The sequence below is a fragment of the Chinchilla lanigera genome, unplaced genomic scaffold (genome assembly GCF_000276665.1).
Source record: "Chinchilla lanigera isolate Chin_1 unplaced genomic scaffold, ChiLan1.0 scaffold00032, whole genome shotgun sequence".
NCBI classification, from domain to species: domain Eukaryota; kingdom Metazoa; phylum Chordata; class Mammalia; order Rodentia; family Chinchillidae; genus Chinchilla; species Chinchilla lanigera.
The window spans coordinates 14,688,123-14,705,455 of NW_004955433.1; the positions used below are offsets into that span (position 1 = coordinate 14,688,123).

A 17,333-nucleotide genomic window follows, 5' to 3' on the forward strand; every position below is an offset into this window, starting at 1 on the left:
TTAGGTGTGATGCGTCTGGGTGGAGAGAAGCCTAAATTAATCAAGGGGTATGGAGAGCCTTGGGGAACTTCAGCTGGGTACCAGAAGTCACAGTCTTCTTAAAATACAATTTATAGTCATGGTTTTCCTTGTCTCCTTTTTACCTATCTTTATTTCTTTCCTCCTACCTCACTGGGAAGTGGACACCAGTAGGAGGTGTGGCTGAGTTGAAGGGAGTTGTCTTTAGGGACAGGTCCTTGAAGACTCATCTTATCCGCTCCCCTTCCTTCCTCTCTGCCTCTGGTCTACAACAGGAGCACCTTTATACCACTGAGCTCCCCACCAGCATGTTGTGCTTTACATCGGGCCCACAAGCAGCAGAAACAGGTGCCTAGGGACTAAAATCTGTGAAACTGTGAGCCAAAATAAACCTTTCCTCTTTCAAGCTGTTTTCCTCAGGAATTTTGTCACAGCAATGCAAAGCTAACACAATAAGAAAGGCCATGTTAAATATTTCTGAGCATCTGTTATTTTGCACATTCTGAGTATATCTACAGTATAGGTTAAATGCCTGCATATGGAGTTGTTAGGAGTAGTTACATGGCATTTGCAATTCTGGTAGCTAAGGATATTTGTTCATACACTAAGAATTCATCAATGTGCCTGCTAATTCACAACCTTGCCCACAGTGTGACATCCTTGCAAATCTAAGACCTAGAAAAGGGTATATCTGTTCTTTTGTTTAGTTGTAGAATATATTTCTGTCTTGTTGTGTGAGGTTGAATATCTTTTCATATATTTAAAAGCTGTGGGTACTTCCTTTCTCTAAACTTTACATCCTTTGCCCTCTTCTATATGTGATCTTTTTATCATTTGTTGTAGCTCTTGATATATTAAAAACATATATGCCTTTGTGATATAACTAGCACATATTTTTCCAGTTTCTCATTTGTCTTTTTACTTTGCTTGTGGCATTGTTTTTGGCAAACAAAAATTTTAATTTATGTTTTGTCAATTTTATCCAGTTTTTTATGATTTCAGAGTTTTTGAGTCATGCTTAGTAAGGCCCTTTCTACTCCAAAATTATTTTTATTTTACTTTTTATTTTTATGGTGCTGGCTTTACTGGAGCTTCAGAGTAAAAGCCTCAGTTTCATTTGGCTACCCATCCCATAACATCAGTCAAGGAGATGAGCCCCAGGTAAAGGGCAGGAAAGGAACTTCAACCAGCACAGATAAAGAGGTCCAAGATTTGTCTTTGAGAGACTTACAGAAGCTTTGGGCTTTTATAGAAAAAGGGAATAAGGGCAAGGGCTGGGATTCACATAGCTGGCAGTTTAGGTCTTGACTGTGGTCTGGTTGATCACTATCTCAGGACTGGTTCCTGGGAGAACCATCCTAGTGCCAGGGTACGGTTCAGTTCTCAAGGGCTCCTGCTTAGGGAGCAGCCTTGGTTCCTTGTCACAGGGCCCTTGCTCCTGCTTGGAGGGATGACTTCCTCATGGGGTGGTCTGTGAGGCTCTGCTTTTCTGGAATGAGATGACTACATATTTAGGACAATGACTGGTGACTTCTAGTCATTACTCCAGGGGTCTGGAACTGGACATTGTAAAAACTGGCAATAGATGTCTCTGCAAATCCTTTAGTTACTCTTATCTTGGTGTCCTCAGTCTTAAAGGGGGCTGAGCACTGCTAGGTAAGTTTGGAACTAAGGAACCTTGTAATACAGACGCTCCCTAAGTGGTGAACATGCCCCATACAGCTGAACAGGGATCTGACCCAGAGTTTTAAGGTAACGAATGAGACAAACAAAAAACGAAGGCGGAGATGCCAAGCCTCATCCTGCTTCCACTTACCCCCTGGGCATCTGCACAGCAAGCTCCTAGGTCCTATTTCACTGGGGACCGAACCCACAGCCCAGTCACTGAGCTATATCGTCCTAGCCCTGAAAAAGACTTTTAAAGATTTAGCCTATGTTTTATTCTAGTCCTTAAATGTTTTAAATTTTTGTTGTAAAACATAGAAAAATATCAATGTACTTCTTCATAAATTGTTACTTTCTAAGTTTTGGCCACGCTTAAACTTTTTTGTGGTACACTGTATGAGATAGAAATTCATCCTTATTTAAGACCTTCATTTTTAAATGTTCATAGAACTTTAAAAAAATATAACCTATACCAAGCAAAAAAGAAAAATCTTGAATATATTTTCTAAAGCAGAAGTTGTATAAGACTTATTATTTGCATAATATACTAAGACAAAATTTAATGATGAAACCTTAAAAACCCTCTATTAAGCAACTCTGTTCCAAATTATAATTATGATCTGCTTAATAATATAAACATTTGATATAAATTTATGGGAATTGGCCCAAAGCATTTTCTTTTATTATTTTTAAAAGGAAAAGACCAGAAGGGCCCAAGCAATAAAGTTCATGACTTTAAACAACTTCAGCTTAAAAAAAAAAAAAAGAGAGAGAGAAAGAAGAAAAGGCAAAATCACAGAACAAAAAAGGGAAAATTCAAGCAGAATTGCCCATGGAAACAAACACTTATGGAGACAGAAACGTTAACTACCTTGATTTGATCAGCACAGATTATAGACGTGTCAAATTATATTCTACCTGATGAATATGCACAGTTAAGGTAATCATTAATAAAAATTTTAAGTTTATGTAAGAGATACCACCTGCTGGCAAATCTAGTAATAAAAATGACAAAGAAATATAAACTACATTAAACGTAAAGACGTGAAAAGATTTTAAATTACCAGAAAATATTATAGCCAACTGTAAGCTATCTTTTCTTTTTCTTTTTTCCTTTTTTTTATGGTTTTGGGAATTGAGCCCAGGGTCTTCCCAGTGACCTATATCCCTGGCCTTTTTCCTTCTTAGGGAGCGGGGACAGGGTCTCACTAAGTTGCCCACGTAAGACTCAAATTTGGCATCCTTCTGCCTCAGCTTTCCAGAATGCAGGTATTATAGGCTGCACCACCACATCTGGCAAGATACCCTATTTTTTAACATCATGACAAAATGAATAATTTTCTAAAAACACAATTGCCAAAAGTTAATCAAAAACAAGTAGGGAGGGAGCACAATAAATAAAACTTCAAAGTTACATAGTTTGATTTTTGAAAATATACCTGGTATCCCAGCTAGTGGGAGGCTGAGGTAGGGGGGTCGTTTGCACCTAAAAGTTTAAGATCAGGCTGAGCGACAGAGTGGGAACCTGTCTTCAAAAAAATTAATGAATTAATTAAGCCTTCTTTGACTCACGCTCACAGAAGCACACTGCTGCTTTTCACTGAGGTGGGATGGTGGCTAGGAAGCAGTTCGTGAGACAGATTAGGACCTCAGCTTTGCACTAAAAAATTTTGCAACCCACAAGAGGTACCCAAACATAAATATGAAAATTGAAACCAACAACCCAAAAAGGCATCTGCCTGGCATTTAGTAAATACTCATTACACTGTTAAACTTTGGCAAACACTTTCCCTGTGGAAATAATAATATTGTCCTTTGCAACATACACAAAAATATTAAACTAGCAAGGATGATAAAATAGTTCCTCCGTAGGGATGAATTGCCATTTAATTCAAATATTCAGTGGTACAGAGTGCAACTATCAACTGCCTTCTTATTTCTGTTTTATATTTCGCATTTTAGGGGATTTCCAATTTTGTAAGCCACCCCTGGCTGCTTCTTATGCTTACTCATCACGGTATGTTTCTCTTCTGTACGCACTGAGGAAATGGTGATCTAAGCTTCTGTTTTTGGTACTGGGGACTGAACCCACAGCCTCACACTAAGCTTCCTCCTCAGCTCTTTTTATTTTTCATTTTGAGACAGGGTCTTGCTAAATTGTTCAGGCTGGCTTCCAACTTCTGATCTGCTTCCTCGGCTTCCTAACTGGCTGGGCCCACAGATGTACACCACAGTGCCTGGCTGCTCTTCTAGTTTGCGATGTCAGTGTGCATGTGTTTTTTAAATCAAAGGGTGAATATTAAAAAGTTTGCCTGGGATAAGTTGATCCAAAGGAGTAAAGAGCTCTTCTCCCTCTGCCTGCCCCACGCTCTTTGCCCAGATACAACCCTGTCAGCAGTTTCCTGTGCAGCCCTCCAGAGCTGGCCCCTGGGTATGCAAAAATGCACACACTTAAAACATACACAAGACACCGCTTCTTCAATTCTGAATTTGTTTATTTTTTTATTTTTTTCCATCCTCACCTTTTCATTTTATTTGTAAATTGTTTGGTATACACGGCGGAGCGTAATGAAACCTGGAGAAGTTTAAAAGATTAGATTTTTTTTCTATCCTGACACTTCATAACACTGTTCATATATCTGTGAGTGAGATTTATGAATATATGAGCAGTGCTGCAAAATTATACTGCACCAGAGGCTTCCTGCGCCACAAGGGTGGCAGTCTAAAGTGACACCGCTTCAAGCATTTTTCACAGACATGAAGCAAAATTTAACCCCCTTAAGGGGAAGTATGATTTCAACAGCTTGAAATGAGCTCATTTGTAGATGGTTCCCTCTCTCCCTTTCTCTCCCTCTCTCTCTCTCTTCTCATAATTTTTTGGTGTTAAGATTAAAACAGATTGCACAGCCAATGTAAGGGTACGGAAGCTGACCAGAGTACAGTTTTGCCCTTAAAGTGAAATCCTCACACCATTGTCTCGTGAGGAGCATCCCAGTCGGGTAAACGAAGGGAAAAGTCCCCTCCATTCCTCAGGCTCTCAGCCTGACTCCCAGAATTGTACATAATACAGAAGGGCCCAGGGTTTTGGAAAGGTAAGTAGCAGCGGACAGTAATTAGTTCGGTAAAGAAGTCCCCATCTCTGGGCACAGGAGACAACGGCATTAAGAAATCAGCACTGCCTGGAATCTCAACTGAGTGAAATTAGCCAATTACAGAAAGAAACAGAAGAGCTAAAGATGGTCTCTGGGAAAGGACTGTATCCAAAACGTCTAGGGTAGAGGTGTTAGATGCCAAGACCGCTCTCCTTTGGACTGGTCCAGCACCTTGTGGTTTTGTGTAAATTAATGTTCATGATCTCTGTCCTCTCAAGCTCTCATTAACCCCTTTTGTTTCCTCCTGGAACAGAATGGGGTGCTCAAACACGGCCTGGTCCCTCTTTGCCCTCTAAAGACTCCATGACGTGTTGGCTGGAGAACTTTTTCTCTTTTTCAGCAATGGTACAACAGCTCCATGAATGTCATCTGTACCTGGTTGACGGACCGGATGGACTTGCAGCTTCACATATATCAGTTGAAAACACCCCTCTCCCTTCCTGCTGAGCATTCCAGGTCTCATCTGGAGTCCTCTCCTGAACCACTGCGTCTCATTCTTCAAGTCCCACATAACTCTGCCTTCTCTGAGGAAGGCTTTTCGTGCTCTACTCTTACTCAGCACCCATTTCCTTCCTGTAGACCTTCATCCTGAATTTGTTTAATAGTGAACTTTAGGGCTCTTTCCATGTTGGTTCATATCTAGCTGACTTTCTTTTAAGTGACCATTTCATATGGGTGTGTCAGAATTTATTTCCTAGCAGTGGGAAGACCCTTTGGCAGTGATGGCTAAAGCCAAAATGTTGGTGGATATTTGTCTTTTCCCAGTCTTTGCACTAGCAAGAGAAAGGTCAGTATTCTTGTCTTTGTATAAAGGATCCTGACTACCTAGATTTGAATCCCAGTGACCTAGGGCAGCTTGCTTAGCCTCAGTCTTCTCTCCTCTTAATGGACACATTGGAAGTACTGTGCTGACCTTGAAGATCTGTTGTAAAGATCCAGCAGATTCTGCTTGCAATACATGTAAATCACTAGTATCTTTTTTTTTGCTATATACACATGGACACCCTGCAGTTCCAGTTGTACAGATGCTAAGTAAGACAGCGTGTGCACTTTTAGTTTTGTACATATGGCCAAATTTTCTCTCTGACTCAGTTTGGATACTCCCATCAGCACACCCTGAGATAAACACAGCTAGTTTATTTGGGAGGTGAAGCAAGCAAACACCAGTAGGGGATGGAAATTGAGCCAGGAAAGGCAAGGGACCCCAGAGAGGCACATGGTCAGACAAGCAGGGCTGTGGCAGCCAAAGCTTTACTGCTGGGGAAGCCTGAAGCTGTTCTGCAGGGAGGAGGAGCAGGGCATTTGAACATCAGCTCCCATCAGTGATTGGCTTAAGAGAATCATTGGCTAAGATTAATTCTGTGTCCTGAGGCAAAGTTACGTGTGCCGGCGGTTAGTTTGGAAGCCTTTTCCCTATTGCTTGTTCTGAACAAGTAAACTTCTGATATAATTGCCTTCAGTGTGTGTGTGTGTGTGTGTGTGTGTGTGTGTGTGTGTGTGTGTGCGCACATAGTGTGCCAGGGATTGTATCCAGGGCCTTGTACATGATAACCACACACTCTGTTGTTCAGCTACAGCCTCAGCTTCAGCCGTAGCCCCAGCCCCCAGGGTTTTTTTCTTATCCAATTTTAATTTCAAATGCTTTATGGTAAAGTAGTTAAAGCATATAACATGTGTCATCTCTGCTTTTCTAAGGGGTGTCAATACAATTTTATCAAGTTCCCCAGAGCATCCTGTTATAACTCAGAGGGCATTGCCTTTAATCTACATGTTAACTTGGAGGGGTTTTCTTCTTTGACTTCCTGTGGTCATGGCGGGTTTGTCTTAGTCAGTGCAGGTTGCTCTTACAGAGTAGAATACCATGGACTGAGTGGCTTAAGCAGCAGAATTTTCCTTCTTGTAGATCCGGAGGCTGGGAAGCCCCAGATCTGGGGCCTGCACATCTGGTGTCTGGTGAGATCTCAGTTCCTGGTTTGCAAACAATGCCTTTTCCTGATGTCCTCATGTGGGGGAGGCAGCGGAGGACTTTGTGTCTTATAAGGGCACAAGTCCCACCTACCTGCAAATCCCCCCACACTCACCTGGGCTTCATCTTCTGCCTCTAAGGGGACTCAAGGGTTCAGTCTGCAGTAAGGTTTGCTGCCCGCTGGCTCACATTCTGGCTTCCCTTCTTCTGCCAGAACTTGGCAGTATTTTTTTTTTTTAATATCATTAGTACCTCAGGACCTCTTTAATGAGATCCTGTTTATTCTCCCATATTTCTAGTTACAGTACTCGTCTCTGTCTAGTGAGAATGTGAGCTATGGATGTGGATTTCCCCAAAGTCCTGGAACTTTCCCACTTACATTCCTCCTGTTTCACAGGGAGACAATCAGTGCACACACACTGTCCCCTTCTCTTTCAGCCACGTGTTTTCCAGCCCATTCTGTATTAGGTGAGATCACTAAAACTGTGTAAGGTAGGAATTGAGGCTGGAGTATCTTTTTATTATGCACTCTATGAGGCAGGGATTGATGCTCCTGGGTTTCTGTTTAAGAAGAGTGTTTCTCTGTTTTATTATTGTTGTGTTTTGTTTGTTTTGTTCATTTTTGCAGTACTGGGGATTGAGTCAAGAGCCTTCACACTGACCTTTATCCCCAGCCCTTTTTTAATATTTTATCTTGAAACAGGGTCTCCCCTAAGGCACTAAGTTGTCCAGGCTGGACTCAAATTTTCAATCTTCCTGCCTCAGCCTCCAAGAATGCTGGAATTACAGGCCTGCACCACCATGCCTGCCTCTCTAATGTTTATAAAGATTTTAAACAACAGAATCCTAACCTCCTGTGGGATTTTACATGGGGGAAAATGTTGGCTTATACTGTGAGGATTACCCAGTGTTCCTGTAGATGAAAGAGCTGGGATAAATGTGCTGGATTTGCCAGGACCACACAGGCTCCAGGCTGGAGAGGGGAGGGAGCTTCCTGTGTGCTGGTTGTGGCAGGAAGTGATTCCATGAAGGGAAGTGAGTGCGAACTACAGGGACACAGGGAGTTTCTCCTGGGGAAGAACTCGATATGCACATGGAGGCTCAGGCACCTTTATCCAGTGTCCTTAGAGGTGTCTCCGGCAAGTGGGGGCAAGAACTGGTATCCTTTTCACAGTGCCCTTGTTAAAGTCTGGAACAGTGGGAACAGCATCCTGTCTCCTCTCTCCTTAGGGCCTGCACCATGGAAATAGCCCATAAACCCAGCTCCAGACACAGAACAGAGTGAGTAGGCCCTTTTCATGAGGACCTAGAACATCTACCATGAGCCAAGAAGCCAGGTAAGTGTTTCTCGCTTCCCTTCCCTTCCTGTCCTTTTTCCTCCCTTCTACTCCTCATTGCCCTCCTGCTACCAAGACCACATCTTACCCAGTTCTACCTCCCTGGGCTACCCAGACCACAAACCTGCCCTTGGCCTCATATGGCATAAGAATAAAAATTATGTACCAGATACAGAAGGTGAAGAGCCTTGAGCACATACCTACCCATTTTTCAGATGGTGAAATGAAGGCACAGATAAAGAAGAAAGTGGCTCAAGGTCATACCATGAATATATTTGCTTGATTATATTGCAGTAACAAATAGTCCCTGAAGTCTCAGTAGCTTGTCTGCAAAAAGCTAGCATTTCCTCTTCCTGCTTGTCTATTGTAAGTGGACTGGGAGCTCCAGCCTATATCACTGTCTCCCAGGCCCAGGCTAAAAGAATAACCATACTCTGGAAAACTCCTGGTCTCTGAAGCAGAGGAAAAGGGAGGGTGTGTTAAATCACACTTTGGTGCTTAAAATACTTGCACAAATGTGATATGTGTCACTTTTGAGCATATGTCACTGACCAAGGTAAGTTTTATAGCCATGCCCAGTCCAGGGAGTGGGGTAGTAGGAGCCTACCAAAAGCCCTGAAAGACAGGGTAGCTGTGACCAGCCCTAGTGCCCACCACAGAGAATTAGTAACAGAGCTGGCCTGGGAACCCTCTTTTCCTGACTGTGGCCAAGGATCTTTCTCCTGCAATTCTCTCTCCCCAGAGGTGTTTCCCATGGAGGTCACAATGACTTTTTCTCCCATGGACGGTTATCCTTAGGAAGTTTGATGTTAAGAGGAAGGGACGCCAATGGTAGGAACAGAGGCGTGTCTTAGAACCACTGAAGGAGACCAAACTCGAAAATGAGGAATGCCCCAGATATCACACCACCCAGGCACTCTTTACTTCTCCTCCACCATGCTCCCCTGGGTGATTCCTTTATGCGCAGTGTCTGGACATCAGAGTCTGGATATATTAAGTCATGCCCTACACTGTGGCCACATCCTTTTGCCAGGATCATCCAAAGTCTGGGGACTTGCCCTTGCCTGGCTCCACATAGCGCACCAAGGCCATGCAAATTTCCTGGTCTTGGAGGCAAGAAATCTTAGTTCTGATCCTGGCTCTGCTGGAGCCTTGGTGCACATCTCTTACTCTTCCTTGGCCTGAGTTTTTCCATCTATTCGTGGGGATAGTGAGCCCTAATTGAGAATCATAGATACAAGCATAGTTCATGAATTCAAAAGCCCTGTGTGAGCAAGGGGCTATTACTGTACTAGTTAAAGTCAGAGAGGTTGTCTTGGTTACTTTTTTCTCACTGCTGGGACAAAATACCTGACGCCCAAAATTAAGGAAGGAAAGGTTTATTTCACTTACAGTTTGTGGAAGTCTCAATCCGTACTTGGCAGATTATAAGGCAGAGTGGCACGTGGCAGAGGGCTGCATCTCAGGGCGGCAGCACACAGCTAAGCCACAAGCACACACCAGGGCAGAATGGGGGAGGAATCCCCAAGCAGCTTCTTCCTCTCCCTTACATATGCAAACTATCCACCCCAGGGCGGGTGTAGCTCTCACACCCACAATCATTCAACTCTAATAGCCTGCCCCATGTCTGCATGAGGCTTTGGAGGGGACACACAGACATAAACCATAATAGAGGTTTAACTGTTCAGTTCACTGGCCATTGTTTGGGCACCTTATATTTGCCCAGCACTGAGGGGAAACAAGATGCTGAGGGACATCAGCATCCTTGGCTAGCAAGCAGGAACTCAGTCAAGAGCTCTCCCATGGGCTGAGTATGCAAAATGCAGAAATGTATGTACACATACATGCAGATTCACACAGTGCAGTTGAGAAGAGGTTACTAGAAGGGCTGAGATGTTCTTGTAGGCCTCTGCTGGGTGCCCAGGGCAGAGCTTGGGTCTAAGCCCTAGAACAGATACTGGGAGTTGGAAAGGCTGGCTCCTGGGTAAGCCTCCAATTCCTTCAGAGTTAGAAGTGGAATCTCTGGAATTGCAAGGATTAGATAAGATATAGAAAACCCTTACAACCATGCCTAGCATGCACTTCAATGAGTTTGCTGCTAATATTAAGGAAATAGTACCAGAAAGTCTATATGGAAATGTTTCAGCATATTCCAGTTTATGAACACTATGATCTATTTAACCAATCCATAATTGTTGGATGTTCAGATTGCTTCCAGTTTTTAACCATTAGAAATAATCTTGCAGTTAAAAATTGTGCGTACATCCATGACTTTTTCCTGAGGTTAGGGTCCTAGGAATGCAATTGCTGCACCAAAAGAAGTGCACCTTGTTCAAGCTTTTGCTGTGCACATACCCCTTGCCCTCTGTCCATACTCCAACCAGCAGGTTGTTTGGAAGTTCCAGTTTAGAAGGGGAGGATTAGTTTAGAAAGAGATGATTTTGAGATGAGTTGAGATTAGGTTCACTGTGAGTACCAGAAAGCCTTAAACAACAGTGAGAAAATAGAAGTGTATTTCTCTGTCACGTAATAGCGGTTCAAAGCCAAGAGTCTGGGGAAGGAGGGAGGCTTTACCCTACACCTCAGCACTGGCTTCTCCCTCTTATCAAACACGGCTGCCCAAAGTGTAGCCACCATATTAATATTTCAACCAAGAGGAAGAAGCAAAATAAAATAAAATAATAAACAATAAATAAAATGTAGATGACACTTCCATTCATATCCCTTTGGCCAAAACTTAATTGCATAGATATGTAGAACTATGAGAGAGGCTAGAAAATCAGGTGTTTTCTAGACAACCAAGGGATATCAGGAGTTCTAGTACTGCAGAAGAAGAGAACAAATTAGGGCAGGTCAGTGGGTGCCTATGCCATGAAGTAAACTCAGATTATGAGTGGCACAAATAATCCACAGAAACAGGAATCCATCCTCAGGAAACCATGCACAGGGGATGAGCTAGAGCCCTCCAGAGAGCAGGGGCCAGGTAGAGATGGCAGAGGTGTCAGGACCCCATGCAGAGGACATTTACTGCCTGTCTTCTGCTGCTCAGTCTTGGGGCTGGTTCTTGACTATCCCTCAACTCACTCTTCCCTCAGCTCAGCTGCCTGTGAGCTCACCTGTCCTGCAGGTGAGCCAGCATCTGCCCCACCTCACCTGCCTGCCGTATCCTTGCAGGGTAACCCCTCATGGACCCCGACAGCCCCCATCTGGGCAGCGAGAATCTGTGTGACTTGCTTGTGAGGCTGCTCATCACAAAGCAGGAATGGCTGAGAGCCAAGGTGAAGTTCTTCATCCCTGACGTGGATCTGGCCTCCAGCGACAAGGTGTCAGACCCTGTGCAGAGGGTCATCTTGCAGCTGGGGGAGCTGAAGGCCCAGGGGCCAGCCACCTGGCAGTCCTTCATCCACTGGGTGTGCATGGATCTGGAGGTGCCTCTGGACCTGGAGGTGCGACTGCTGAGCACCTGGGGCCAGGATGACGGTAAGGACAGGTGGGGGGAGGGCACAAGCAACCAGCACAGCCTCTGTGACACCAGGAGTAGTGGGAGGCCTAGGGGCCCACAAGTCACACCAAGAGGGCACAACAAAGCCAGGAACAAAATTGCATTCTTTTGAGCACTTCTCAGAACAAATTCCCCAATGCCACAAAACCAAGTGGGGCCTGGAGACCCTCCTGCCACTTTGACCCTATCCCATTGCTCTGGGGGCCCAGAGGCAAAGAGGGAAAAACTCAGGTGGCTTCTTCCAGCCAGAAAGGCCAAGCATCTATGATGCATAAGAGGTTTCTTCCTGCAACACACTCAGAAGCAAAGACAGAGAGGGCCTCTGACCTCTTCTGAGAGGCAGCAGGTTTAATTCTGTGCAGTTCAGAGGGCATTGCTTGAGCACCTTCTGTTTGCCCCAGCACTGTGGGAAACACAAGATATTTAGGGGCATCCTTGATAGCAGGTAGGATCTTAGTCAAGGGCTCTACCACGGCCAAGTGTGAGAAATGCAGGGATGTGTGTACAGGCACCTGCAGATATGCACAATGCAACATGTTTGTATACATGTGTATTCACATGCATGCAATGTGCAGACATGCATAAATATACACATGCACACCTATCGATATATGCACACAATCAGTTCTCCCCCAAAAGCTAGCTAACAGGTAAGTGCTTCTCCCTCGAGGGCACCCTCCCTGGGAATGTGGCCTGAGTAGACACCAGGCCAGAGCCGCCAAAGAGTCGCACGACATCGCCACGCATGTCCTGCTCTGCCCTCTCTTGCAGAGTTTCCCAAGCTGCTGGAAACTGGAGAGGAGAGCCAGCCTGGACCTCAGCAACCCCATGGTGAGGCCTGGGGTTGGGGAGTGGGAGAAAGTGGTGAGCACTGCGAAGTTCCCACACCCTCACCCCCAGTACTGTTCATTGAACTCAAGGCCTTTGCACTAAGCTACATCCCTAGCCCTTATTTTTTATTTTGAGACAGGTCTCACTAAGTTTCCCAGGTTGGGCTCAAACTTGCCATCCTCCAGCCTCAGCCTCCCAGAGTGCTGGAATTACAGGCACGCACCACCATACCCGGCTCCCCGTCACAACCTGGAAGAGGCTGGTAGTGGTTGGTGACAGCCGTTTCCTCCTCTGCACATGGACCCACCTGCGCCTGATATGTGATCGGGCCAGCACCCTGCCTGTTCCTAGGGATCTAACTAGAGCCCCCAGGAGAGTCAGCAGTGTCAGCCTGGGGCCACCTCTGAATCCCCTGGCTCAGTTCCCACCCCTAGCCTTGTCTCCCAGGGCCCCAGTCAGGCTGCTCTACTAGGAAGTCCTAACACTGCTCCCATCAGGACCTCTGCTCTCCATGCCTGGGAGCCGCCCACTGGTTTTCTGATGGAGCTCTGAGGGCTCAGTGATCAGTTGACAACTAATCAGCAACTGCTGGCCACCTCCTAGTCTCAGAAGCTTGCTTTCTATAGCAGTAGAGCTGGGTTCAGCAGTCATGCCCCAGGTAACCTCAGCTCCACAAAGTTTCAGACTGTGTCCAGGCCCCTGGTTCCCTCTGGCCCTTATCGCTGAGCTGGTAGTTGTCATGTGGCTGTGACTGGGGCTGGTTGAAACTCAGTGATGAGTCCCTGGTAAATACGGGACTTGTTAAAATATTGGAATACTCCCAAGCAGGTTCCAGCCCCTCCCCGCATCTTGCATGGAGGGCCCTGGCTCTGCATCAGAGGCTGTTCTGATTGGACACTGGAGGTGGCTGTAGGGAACACCATTTCCCTTCTTTCTTTGGGTGGGTGCAGTGGGGCCCAGGATCTTTGCACTGAGCTACATCCCGTCCCTTTATTATTATTACTATTGTTTATTTTGAAACAGTGCCTCACTAAGTCATTAAGTACACAGAGTAGCCTCGAACTTGTGATCATCCTGCTTTAGCCACCCAGAGTGCAGGGATTATAGGCACTGCCCTTCTTAAAATTTTCTCAAGTCCTGCCTTTCATGTTGCATGCATCCTTCTATCCTTCTTATTTTCCTTCTGCCTTTTCCACACTCTTCTGGAAAGAAATTAAAGGGACCCTGAAAATGGGTGACCAGACAGGACTCATGACACTATGCAGGACACTGAGAAGTGGGGGTGACACACACCTGACACAGGAGGTGGGTTGCAGGCCTGGCCAAGCCTGTTAGAGGTGTCACCCTCCAAAGAGCTTGGTCCTTCCTCAGTGGAGAGACAGCTGCATAACACTGAATGTTTCTGGGGTTGTGGGCTGCAGGCTTGCTGTCTGCATCTGGGTTGGGAGATGCCCAGGCCCAGAGCATCCACCCTGAAACCCTCTCCAAAGCAGGCACTGCTGTACATGCAGCCTTTGTCTGCCACCTGCCTTCTTACTGCCCCTGAGTGCAGATGCACTTGTCTGCCAGCACCTGTTTGTGGAATGGAGCACCCCAGAGGTGCTGCCCGGGGCCCCCAGTGACCCTTCCCCCTGCTTTCACTCTTTCCAGGCCTCAAGCGTCCCTGTCAGAGGTGTGAGTCCTCACCCCGCCGGAAGCACTGCAGGAAACACCGGCTAGGTGGGTCCAGAGTGGAAGTGATCTAACATGGGATTAGATGGCTGTGGGGCCTGGTCCAGATTCTAAACTCTGTCCCCTGCTGGCAAGTGTCCAGGGCCCAGTGGTACTTGTCCATCAACTCTGCGGGACAGAAGGATTGGAGGTCCTGGGTGGGCAGAGGAGAGGAGGGACCCCCCACAAGCTGCAAGGGGTTCTCCAAAGATGGGTCAGCTGTAGGAACTGGAAGCATTTCATAGGTCACAACCTTGTCATCCAGGCTGTTCCAGAGACACCCTCCCTCAGAGCTGTAGGAGCCTCTGGGGCTGACTGACATGACCTCAGGGGGTACAGGGACAGGGAGTGATGAAGATGCCTGGGAGAATCCCCTGCAACAGAAGTCCTGGGGGCACATGGAAGGGGGGTCCGTTGGGAGCTGGGAGAGAAGAGGAGAGGAAACTTCTTTCATTTGCCACCATTATCCACATGGTCCTTGTCCTTGACCAGTTGTCCCACTATCTGGACACACACACACACACACACACACACACACACACACACACGTCAACCAGGGCATAGGCAGAGGATTCATGTATATGTCAAACCAGTCACTACCTCAGCACCCTGGTCTCCGATACTAGCCCCCATCCTTCCCTGGGCCACCAAGACCGCACCCTGACCTAGAATTGAAGAGAATACCACGTGACACTGTAGGGCCAGATCAGCCAATGCCCAGGCCCTCAGCTTATTAGCAGCACAGAACTGGAACTGTCCGAAGGGACACATGTTGTTCCAATAAGATGCTGCCAAGGAAGTCCCGTCCTCATCGCCACCATACTGAAAGCTTTACCTCACTAATACTTTACCTTGCCAACAAATAGAGCTGTGACTCCCATGTCCCCATCCCACACCTGCCAGAGCCTGTGCTGCTGTAGAACCAGTCCCTTCTGGGAGCCCCCGGCACACAGCAGGAGACACAGTGGAGGCCCAGGGCTCCCACTTTCATGTTATCTCCCTGTACCTCTGCAGAGTTGGCCCAGACGTACCTGCAGCTCCTGAGGACCTCTGCCCTGCAGCACTATGGTGATGGATTCCCCGGGCCAGGGAAGGTCTATGTCCCCCCAATCCTGCAGTGGAGCCGGGCCACAGTGCCCTTAGACACTCAGGAAGGGGCCGTGCTGGGGAACCCCAAGACAGAAGACGGCAGTGATCTGAGCATCCAGGACCTCTTCAACTTCAAGACCCCCAAGAGCTCGCGGGTGACAGTGCTGTTAGGGAAGGCAGGCATGGGAAAGACCACGCTGGCCCGGCGACTCTGCCACAAGTGGGCTGATGGGCATCTGGACCACTTCCAGGCCCTGTTTCTTTTTGAATTCCGCCAGCTTAACTTGATCACACATTTGCTGACGTTGCCTCAGCTCCTTTTTGATCTGTACTTGAGACCAGAGTCGGGCCCTGATGCCGTCTTCCAGTACCTGGAGGAGAACGCCAACCGCGTCCTGCTGATATTTGATGGGCTGGACGAGGCCCTCCACCCCTGTTCCAGCATGGAGGCTGTGGGGCCCAGTGGCTCCGGCCCTGCTCTCACGCTCTTCTCCAGCCTCTGCCGTGGCACCCTCTTGCCGGGCTGCTGGGTGATGACCACCTCTCGACCTGGGAAGCTGCCCGCCTGTCTGCCCAAGGAGGCGGCCATGGTCCACATGTGGGGCTTTGACCAGCTGCGGGTGGAGGAGTATGTGAACCACTACTTCAGTGACCAGCCATCTCAGGGGGTGGCCCTCACAGAATTGCTGGCAAACAGACATCTCCGGAGCATGTGTGTGGTGCCAGCACTGTGCCAAATTGCCTGCCTCTGCCTGCACCATCAATTCTCTGCGAGCCTTCCGGGCCAGTCTGTAGCTCCTCCCCTGTCCACCATGACCCAGCTCTACATGCAGATGCTTCTTAGCTGCATGCCTCGTCCTGCCACGTCCCTGGTAGGCCTCGGAGAGGTGGCCCTGAGTGGCCTGGAGACTGGGAAGGTTATTTTCTATGATAGAGATATCCCCCCACCCGTGATGGCCTTTGGGGCTACCCACAACCTGCTGACCTCCTTCTGTATCCGCACAAGCCCTGGGCACCAGGAAACAGGCTATGCCTTTGCCCACTTCAGCCTGCAGGAGTTTTTTGCTGCCCTACACCTGATGACCAGCCCTACAGTGGACAAGGCCACACTTGCCCGCCATGTCATCCTCAATTCCCACTGGGTGCTGCGGACCAAAGCTAGACTGGGCCTCGCAGACCACCTCCCCACATTCCTGGCAGGGCTGGCATCCCACACCTGCCGTCCTTTCCTCAGCCAGGTGGCCCAACAGGATGAGACCTGGGTGGGCACCAGGCAAGCTGCTGTTGTACAGCTGGTGAGCAAGTTGGCCACCCGCAAACTCAAGGGACCAAAGGTGGTAGAGCTGTGTCACTGTGTGGCTGAGACGCTGGAGCCTGAGCTGGCCAGCCTCACTGCCAAGAACCTCCCTGACCAACTGCCCTTCCACAATTTCCCCTTGACCTACACAGACCTGACCGCCTTGGCCAGTGTTCTGGAGCACAGGGCCACCCCCATCCACCTGGAGTTTGAGGGCTGCCCGCTGGAGCCCCACTGCCCTAAGGCTCTGGTAGACTGTAGGCAAGTGGAGACCCTCAGGTGAGTAAAAGCCAAGGAGGACAGAGAGGACCTGGGAGGGAACTGGGCTTTCAGGAGAGCAGAGGCCACCAATCTGACTAGAGACTGGGTTTGGATCTTAAATATCAGAACATGCAAAGTTGGTCAAAGAAGATTTAAGCATTAACTGTTCCTTTCAATAAACCATTAGACATCAGCAGTACAATTATCCCAGCTGTCATACATATATATTTTCCTTTTTCCTTCTTTCTTTCTCTTTCTCCTTTCCCTCATCCCAGTTGTTCCTTCCTTTGAGCAATTTCTTTCCCTTTCATAATATCTATTGTGCATTTTGGGTTGTTTGTTTTTTTGTTTTTTTGTTTTTTTTTTTTTTTACTCTTTCAGGTTCTTACACTAGGGAGACAATATGATGTTTACATATGTGGGTCCAATTTACTTCACTTATGAGTATGGTCTCCAGTTGCATCCATTTACCTATAAAAGCCTCGAGTTTACCTGTTTTTATAGC

The 17,333-nt window shown here is 47.2% G+C and overlaps 1 protein-coding gene across 12 annotated transcripts in view; it reads left to right on the forward strand.

The window, feature by feature from the left end:
* The window catches only part of Nlrc5 (NLR family, CARD domain containing 5), an 82,467-nt gene that overhangs the window by 17,850 nt on the left and 47,284 nt on the right, over positions 1-17,333 (forward strand). For 10 of the 12 annotated variants that reach the window (XR_001234727.1, XR_001234728.1, XM_013516135.1 and 7 more), the window contains 5 exons: positions 8,032-8,138; positions 11,313-11,618; positions 12,412-12,504; positions 14,122-14,190; positions 15,196-16,846. Coding sequence is in view for 10 of the 12 variants with exons in the window: in XM_013516135.1 (XP_013371589.1) it covers positions 11,324-11,618; positions 12,412-12,504; positions 14,122-14,190; positions 15,196-16,846 (2,108 nt within the window). In the remaining 2 variants the exon portion in view is untranslated. Of the gene's footprint in view, positions 1-5,175; positions 5,292-8,031; positions 8,139-11,312; positions 11,619-12,411; positions 12,505-14,121; positions 14,191-15,195; positions 16,847-17,333 lie in introns of all 12 variants that reach the window. The other 2 variants (XM_013516140.1, XM_013516141.1) reach the window with 2 other exon arrangements.